We start from the raw sequence: 9037 nt of genomic DNA on the forward strand, positions 1-9037 counted from the left end.
GCGCCGGCAGCACAGCCTGGGTAGCTCTGCCTGCCCAGAGGGCCCTTGCCCCGCCGGCTCCGCGCCTCCCCGCGGACCATCAGCTTCTCTTTATGGCAGCTTTGGTGGATTTCGTGCGGCCGGCTCCGCGCCTCCTCGCGGCCCATCAGCTTCTCTTTAGGGCAGCTCTGGTGGATTTCGTGTGGCCCGCTGCTCGGCTCGGGGCGGGGCGGGGCGGTGCCCGGGCGGGCGGTGCGGCCTGGCCCGGCCCGGCCCGGCCGCTCTTATTGAGGCGGCGCTGGCGCGGAGCGTTACCGGCCGGGCCGCGCCGCCGCCATGGGGCGGTACTCGGGAAAGACGTGCCGCCTCATCTTCATGCTGGTGCTCACCGTCGGCTTCTTCGTGGCCGAGCTGGTGTCCGGATACCTGGGCAACTCCATCGCGCTGGTGTCCGACTCCTTCAACATGCTCTCGGACCTCATCTCCCTCTGCGTGGGGCTCTCCACCGGGCGCATCGCCCGCCGCAGCCGCCGCGGTCCCCGCGCCACCTACGGCTACAGCCGCGCCGAGGCGGTGGGAGCGCTCAGCAACGCCGTGTTCCTCACGGCGCTCTGCTTCACCATCCTCGTAGACTCCGTCCTGCGCCTCGCCCGCCCTGAGCCCATAGACGACGCCCAGTTGGTGCTCATCGTCGGCACCCTCGGCCTCGCCGTCAACGTCGTGGGGCTCCTCGTCTTCCAGGACTGGGGCGCCTGCTGCCGTGGGCGACGCCCGTGCCCCGCTCCGCCCGCGGCGGCCGCGCTGCGGGACGTGCCCCCCGGCGGCATCCCGAACGGCGAGGAGGATGGAGCAGGTGCCTTTCGGCTGCGCTTCGCCTCCCCTGGTGTCCCGCATCCATCTCTGCCCGCCCCTCCCTCCAGCATCCCTCTCAGCCTCCCTCACCCTTCCCCATCCTCTCTCTCTCCCCTCCCCGTCTCGTTTTCCCTCGGGACCCGCCGGGCTGTTGGCCCAATCCTCTGGGCCCTTTCTAAGCCCCAAGGCCACTCGGGGGCCCCGGGGGGTCTCACTAAGCTCACTCAGGCTCCCGGGGCCTCTTTCACCTTGTACTTTACCCTGGGCTTCTGGGCGTGCCCCCGGGATGGTGGAAGGAGGTGTTGCCCAGGGAGCTGCGTGGGAAAGGTTTTGGAGTTTTTAATTTTCTTCTTGTCATCTTTAAAGTAATTGGTTTTGAGAAGGTTGATGTTTTTTTCTGTTTGTAGAACTTATACACAACACAGCGTTTCTTCTTTGAATGCAGGTGATTCACCAAATGACCAAAAGAGCCCTGAAGAGGGGTTTGAGAAGAAAAAAGAGAAAAAATCTGAAGCCTTGAACATCAGAGGTATGGCATAGGACTTTGCTGCTCATGTTAAATTAACTTGAAACACTTTATGGTTTCCTTCTCAGGTTTATATATGCACCCACAAATATCACTAAGAAAGAGAGAATTCCAGGACTCATCCATGTAATTGGATTCAGTTATTCTCTAGCAGAAAGATTTTGATTATATGGAATAGCATGAGTAGCAGCAAAATAGTGTCATGCTGATCTGGCTTTGAGCGTACTGACATTTTGATTTTTATTCTTAGAAGAGTGCAGCTGGACATTTGGAAAGGACACAAACCCTGCTGCACTAAGCTCAAGTCACTAGAGTATTTACAGGAAGGTTACATAGGGAGCTATGAGGTGAATCTTTGTGTCACTGATGTAGTAGTAGTTGAGCAGTTTTCAACCTTAAAATGCTTTTGGGCAGAAAACATAAATACTTCTAAAAACCAGGCTTGATAATGTTTTGTTGTCAGCATAAGGAAAAGTGTTCTGAAACTGGTGTTTTTACAGGTGTGAACCTGTTCCTGTGAGAGTGTGTGACAGGATCAGCCCTTTCCTCACTGTAATTTGGCAGGTCTCTGGGAATCTGTGGATTTTCATGGAGTGAAGCCTAAAGCTACTCCTAGGAATAAATTACCCACATGTCTCTCCCTCTCTGTGTAGGTGTTTCTCTGCATACACATTTATGTGCCTACTCTGAGCAGAGCCAAAAGCAAATATCTTTGAGGATATGAAATACTGAGTTTGTCCCAAGGAAAGGACTGTCAGAAACCTCAATTAGAACAGAAGTTTCGGGTTTCTTATGGTTACTGATCAGCAGCTGATATTCCCCCAAGGCTGTGTGAGTTTGCTTTGCATGAATTCAGCCTGAGAGGTCACTGTGGCAGTCAGGCACGTGGGTTTGCTGGTTTTTCTATTTGTGGGTGTGTCTGTCTTTCAAAAGTGTTTACAGAACTACACAAACAGACCTGTAAGGGAAGATGCTTTGAAAATCAAAGCATGTGCTAAGGACACAACACTTGCTTGAATGCCTAGAAGTTGGTGTCACTGGATATTGGCATTATAGTGATAAGACTTTTGGAGAAGGATGAGCAAACTGTCACACTCAGGGATGGAGGAAAGTAAGGAACCAATTGCTTTAGAGAAGACCTTGCTTGCCTGAACCACAATGCTTAGATATAATGATGCTGGAAGCTTTCAAAAAATGGCTGAAGGATAAAGAATTTTGTGACAGTTATTTTAAGATATGGATTGTCTTTGATTTTTTAAAAGAAATTTTTAGGTGTTACTTTAGTATGTCACCTTTGCAAAATCTATTTTCATTGTCTTTATGATTACAGAGGTAAGGAATATTGATATGTGTATTTGAAATTCTGTTTCACTCCATACTTTTCCTTTTAAGTTACAAGCTGTATACTTTATAGTCACTTGACAAAAATTCTTTTGTTGTGGAATGGGAGCGTCCCTGAAAAACACGGTTGAACGAAGTGGATTGGCAGAGGAATGGTTTCCTTGATTTTATAACTGGTAGGAACAGGAATCCATAGATTCTGTCTGGCGGGATTAATTATTGCAGTGTGAAATTATTCCTTTTGCTGCTTGAGCATACACAGAGTATTTCAGTTAGACTTTGGAATGCAAGCTGTTGGAAACTGCTGCCTATGGTCTTACCAGAGACTTCATTTAGTAAAAATTAATTCTTTATTCCAGCTTATAATCATAGCTTTTGGGGTTTGATAGGGAAATGGACAAATTTTGGTCTGAGCCCTAATTCTGTGATGCATTACCAGGGTATCTGTGTTAATGATGTTAAGAATGTAAAACAAACATTTTTCCAAATTCTGTATTCTCAATTACTAATTCATCAAAATTCTGACATATATTTTTCATTTTTTTTTCTTAAAAAAAAATCACTTTTTTTTTTAATTCATTTTTTTCCTTAACTCTAAAGAAGACTTTCTGAAACATTTCCCTGTTCTTTATGGGCTGTGCTCTCTTGTTAGTTGCCTGGGCAATGCAACTGCATCCTGCCCGTTCCTCTTGTTAGTGCAACAGCTGATAGCCCGTGCTGAATCAGGACTATTTGTAAATGAAAAGGAAACACTGCGACACTGTTAGGAGGAGTAAAACCCCGTGGTAGTCTGCCAAATGGGGCAGAACATGCCTGACTCCAGCAGAAAGAGCTGGACTCACCAGGAGCTTGTACTTTCTTATCTGACCCAAGTGATTTGGAGAAACTCCAGAGGCTGTGGCCTTCATTTCTTGCACAGATCAAGGTGCATGTACAGGGCTGGTAAGAAACACCAGCATGGGCAGAGTTCGAGGGCTAATCCAGTATCCAGCACCATCAAAACTCTTTGCTGTGTTGTTAGTGAGTTTTGGGGGAGCCTTTTACGGTTTCTCACTTGAGTCTATGTGATAGGGTTGTTAAAAAGAGATGGTTCATTTTCTTCTCTCACAGCCCCTAAACAAAAATATTGACAAAGAAATTCATTTCATACAGAGAGAGATGTTCTGAATTCAGGTGTGGGTTGGAATAAAATCTGAGTCTGAACAGTAAAATCTAACAAAACTGGGGTATGTTTGAGCACTGATGAGAAGAGGGAAGTTTATGTAGAGTAGTAAGAAGAAATAGATTCTTGTATTTTTGTAACTCTGTAGCAGAAAGACTGCTTTGGTCATTGTAGTTTAAAGAGCAGCTAAATATGTTACTGTAAGAGCCTGTTTTGTGTCTTTAACTTGTGTACAAAACCATCTTTATAAGATGTAAAAAGAAGTGCCCAGCATTCCTCACAGAGTAGTCCAGGCACTAAACAATGTGACTGACTGTAGAGCCAGATTCTGATTTTTGACAGGTCTGAAGGCTAGTAGTATTGATAGAAGAAGGTTTGATATGACTGGTAATCTAGTTTGATCTAAAAATTGGAGTCTGAGGGTATTTGGAGCCAGCTTAGATTTCACTTTTTTTTCACAATTTTTCAGATTTCAGGAGTGTCGCAGAAACTGGTGGGGGAAGGTAGCAGTTACTGGGGGTGGTCTGCAGCTCTCCACTCCCAGGATAGAATGGATAGATTTAGTAATGAATTTTTAATTTAGATTTAACGTGCCAGGATCTGTTAATAATCTTCATGCATTTTAAGCCGGCACATTTTGTGTTACCATGGCATTCCAGCTGGACAGCAGTTGCTACATACCCTACATGCTTAATAATGCATCCCACTCAAACAGCAGTGCTTCAGAGTCAGTATTTTCTTGCTGTTTTTTCCAAAAGCTGCTACTGAAAACTTTGGTTATGATATTTATAGCTGGAATATTGCGTTCTTCATGTCAAGTGAAACATACTTGAAAAATGCAGCATTACACCTACCCCAGGAAAAAACCCACAAAAACAAAGCAAAAAACCTCAAACCCACCCCACTAATGAAAATTGTGCCATTTGTTTCAGGTGTTCTTTTGCATGTTATGGGAGATGCACTTGGATCTGTGGTCGTGGTAGTTACTGCTACTATCTTCTATGTACGGCCTCTGGGGGATGCTCCGTGCAATTGGCAGTGCTACATTGATCCAAGCCTGACAATAGTTATGGTGCTCATCATCTTGTCTTCTGCATTCCCACTTATAAAGGAGACCTCAACTATTTTGTTGCAGATGGTCCCCAAAGGTGTTGATATGCAACTACTGAGTAAGTCAAATTTGTTGCTGAAATGCTGTTAATTTTAATGGTGGATTTCAATGCATATGGTATTGGTGGAATGACATTTTTGGATTATTTATTCATAATAGCTCTAAATTCTCAAGAACTGTGAGAAATAGTCACATGCCTGTGTCCTAGCAACATGATTCAAATCTCTCTGGATTAGTTAAAGCATGCATTTTGAGAATGTGGTACTCCAACAATACATCAAACATACCAGGTCTTGAGCTGTTAATGCTTTGTGTGGGTTGTTTGTGAAAGAAACAACTTTGAGTTACAGTCTTTTCCAATCCTGCAGTGGCTGCTTCCAAAACTTCTTAAAAATTTCCATTAAGGTTAGTTAACTTTGTAGTTCTTAGGTGCTTTTCATATTGGTTAATTGTAGGTAATTCTGGAATTCCCCCATGCTCAGGGCTTAAAGAAACCAGAAAATGTGGGGTCTTGATAGAGGAAGTGATGTAATATTTCCTCTGTGAGCAGCTGGTAAATTGCCATTTGGGAGCCTAAGGGATGGGTGGATCCAGAAGGAAAGGTGCCATGTTCATCACTGGGAGGCCGAACTGAAGGCAGCTGGGAGTAGACGCATTGTACCAAGTATATCTCCTCTAAAATGACGGTTTTGACACTGCTGCTTTTGGATAGGGTGCCTAGTGAGGCAGCTGATAATTAGCCAGTGAAAGCCCCTAATAGCTTTCCCTTATGCTTTCCAGCTGACAGACTAGCTCGTGTACCAGGGGTGAGCAGCCTCCATGAGGTGCACGTCTGGGAGCTGGCAAGTGGGAGGAACATCGCCACTCTTCACGTCAAGTGCCAAACCCCTTCCGATTACCAAGGTGCTGCTTACCAAATACGGAAGGTTTTCCACGAGGCAGGAGTCCATTCTGTGACCATCCAGCCCGAGTACGCTGACCACAAGACCTCACATCTACTGTGCAGCTCACCCTGCATCTCAAAAGCCTGCGACTCGCATCTGTGCTGCAGCCAGAGGCAGCCTCCCCAGGCTGAAACGAATGGCTACGTGGAGAAAAGTGAAAGCTCCCTTTCTGCACAGCACAAAGACAATGGTTCTAGGAAAAGCGACGTTGAAATCCCTATGGAGGACCCAGTGGCAGAGGAGAGCGTGAAAAATTGTGATGTGTCTAGTGACAAATCACAGTCGGGTAGTACGCGATTTTAGACAGTTCGCTCTGCTCTGTGCTGTGCTCTCATGGAGCAAACGTATCTTGCCTGGGAAGGGGGGCATCGGTGGTTGTAGCTGAAGATGGTGTGGCAAAAAGATTTCTGTGCTTTAGCTGTAAACCAAAACACACCTAAACCCCCCTTGTACCTGAAATGAGGATTAAGATTTCCACCAAGGCTGTTGCATTCACGTGATTTTTGTGATGCAGCCTTATCCAGTTCCTTACCAAACTAAGGCTGAATTCCTGCTGTTAGAGTGGATGGGGTATGTTGCTCTCTGTCTGCACTGATGTTTGCAGTCCGTGGCCAGTAGCACTGGGAAAGAGCCTCTGGCCTTTCCTGCTGGAACGAGCTGTTTCTTGAAAGCCCTGTGGCCAGTTAATGATTGTGCTGGGCTGAAGTACTGTATATTTATAAAGGACTTCAGTAGAGAGATGCTTTACTGATCCTTAAACCCATTTTTGCATGGACAGTTCATTTTTAGCAGTAACAATTCTGGCCAGTGGAGTTTGTGAATGAAATTAAGAGTGTCTAAGGGGAACCCGCACTCAGGAATTATGACTTGTGTTATTTTCTTGATTGACTCCTGTATTTTGGGACAGAGCAGAAGCTGGTCTTGCTTCTCTACAAGTAATACTGGAGTCCCAGCCTAATCACAGATGAGTGCGTTAAGGAACAGACTGCTTGTCATGAAAGCAAATAAGTACCTACTAACGTTGTCTGTATTGATTCTAGCGAATGGAAATGCAGGTAGTCATCCAATTAACTTTTATCTTTTCACTGTTGTGATTGTACAACTCAGTCTTTTAAAATTCTTGTTAGCCTCCTCCCGACAACACAAGTTCCAAGAGCCATGGTCTTATTTCATCGTTGTGTAGGATAATTGCATTATCTTTAACACTGAGTCTGTCATTATTCATGCTGAATAAATAAGCTAATGTGTTTATTATGAACAGTTGAAATTCTGCAATTCTATTATTAAGGCATAATTTAATATTGTATTAATTAAGGAAGCACCTTTAAAGTCTTTTATGCAGTATTATCACTTAGAGGGAGCTTTAAGAAATTTAAACCAGGAAATTTTTCCTGGTTTAGTCTCAATCATTTCTTTTTGGCTGGTTTTAAAGGTCTTGATGCTTTGTACTCTACCCTCTGCCCTGGTCCTCCTCCCCCTGCCCAAATGTGTATCTCAAAATGTATTTAGTGAAGCAGTTTACTCCCTTTTTGCAGCTTTCTGAAGGTATGCAAGGGTGGTCTAAGGAAAACAAGGTGATGAGCCCTGTCTCCAGTGCTGGATTTCAGTCCAGTGGGCTCCACAGGTTTCTGGGAGGGGAAACCCACTACTCAATCCACACTGCATCTGGTGCTTGATCTCCCTGGCTATGCAGATCAGATCCAGAAGATTCCAAATATAATTTATTGACAACAAGCAGCCTTTCAATGGTCTGTGTGGCCTGGACAGGCTATTTTATCAATTCATTCACAGGGACACCTTTGAAAAATAGTTGTGTCTTTGCCTCAGTGGCATCTTAACAGAAAGGGCAAATTGATTTCCAGCCTGGACTGGGAAAATACCAGGACCTCCTTGTAGGGATGGCTTAAAAGCAGCCAACTCCTTATTAATAAAGATGATTGCAATAATTCAATGAATATTGAAACACACAGCAGGATATTTTATTGCTTGGAATGTAGTTTTTACTGAAGCAGTGATTTCAGTCTGAATAGAACATTTCTAGAATTATAATTACCCCTTTAAAATGGATTTTTGGATGAATTAAGGTATTTTATACCATTTCATTGTAAGTTTGTATCGTATAAATTAACAACCTATTTGTTAATATAATTAAGAGCTTGATTCTCCAGCCTCCTTGATTCCCTTGGCAGCAGCAGGATCTTGCTTGGCAGTTATTGCATGAATTAATGTAAATCAGGAAACATTGTAAGAATTCGTCTGTTTTTTAAAAGCATGTGCCATGATGTAAGACAGCCCTTTCTTCTGTTCTTTTTTTTTTCCCCTCTTTATTTTCACCTATGATGATGCTTAAATGTAAATAACAAATGTATTTATCGTGGTTTGAGAACTGGAATAGAAATCTCCCAGAATAAAAACAGAGAACTTTCTTCCCAGATAGCTTCTAAAACAAGCACCCTTTCATAATTACTTGTATCTTAAATCAGGTTATTTGATTTGTGTGTATATATATATATATACACACACACATTTTATTAAATGGTTGAAAGCTGGAATGGCAGTATTTACTCTGGGACTAAAGAAAACTAGTATGTGTGATGTTGGGGCATTTGTCAAAATGGACAATTTTTATTCTTCCAGTGTTAAAACTGTGGCTATGTATTTTTTAAAACTTTGAAAAGTGTTGTAATCTAAAAATACAATGAAATCACATTCTTAAGCTTTATTTTCTCTTGTCTGGTTGAATGTACTGCAACTGTTGCCTGTGAATAAATGGAAAAAATCAGGGATTATAGAAATCTTAATATCTAGGAAACAAAAATATGTTAAATTTGATTCATTACTTAAGCAAGCAAAGCCAACAGTGCTATGTTATCTCTGAGAAAAATCTTGCTTTTTTTTGTGTTGGGACTTTCAGGATATTCAACTGAGGTTTCTGACCAGCATCTTTGCCTTCCATTGAGTAACAAAATATTTTTCTCCTGTACTGTGTGTCCCCGCTCTACTTCTGTGGGAGACTTCATTCCAATCCGTGTGTATTTTGTATTGGCCTATTTCCTTTCGGTTCTTGGCATATCTCTTCTAATTCTGTTGAAGCAAGCTTCCCTCAGTTTGAGATACAGTAT

At 43.5% G+C, this 9037-nt stretch overlaps 1 protein-coding gene across 1 annotated transcript; it reads left to right on the forward strand.

Moving 5' to 3' along the window:
- The first annotated feature begins 306 nt into the window (after window positions 1-306).
- Window positions 307-8391, forward strand: SLC30A10 (solute carrier family 30 member 10). The gene is made up of 4 exons (XM_054280307.1): window positions 307-832; window positions 1277-1360; window positions 4793-5029; window positions 5752-8391. The coding sequence occupies exons 1-4, from the start codon at window positions 316-318 to the stop codon at window positions 6216-6218; spliced, it is 1305 nt and encodes a 434-aa protein (XP_054136282.1). The 5' UTR covers window positions 307-315; the 3' UTR covers window positions 6219-8391.
- Window positions 8392-9037: the final 646 nt, after the last annotated feature.

This window comes from Melozone crissalis, unplaced genomic scaffold, assembly GCF_028551555.1.
Source record: "Melozone crissalis strain CALT ecotype California unplaced genomic scaffold, PUWL_Pcris_2 ptg000027l_1, whole genome shotgun sequence".
In the NCBI taxonomy this organism is placed as follows: Eukaryota; Metazoa; Chordata; class Aves; order Passeriformes; family Passerellidae; genus Melozone; species Melozone crissalis.

Bases quoted from the DNA above. Each gene is read 5' to 3' on its own strand.
- SLC30A10 (XM_054280307.1), top strand. From the start codon at position 316: ATGGGGCGGTACTCGGGAAAGACGTGCCGCCTCATCTTCATGCTGGTG. The intron at 1,361-4,792 runs GTATGGCATAGG...CATTTGTTTCAG, and splicing joins TGAAGCCTTGAACATCAGAG to GTGTTCTTTTGCATGTTATG. The intron at 5,030-5,751 runs GTAAGTCAAATT...TATGCTTTCCAG, and splicing joins TGTTGATATGCAACTACTGA to CTGACAGACTAGCTCGTGTA.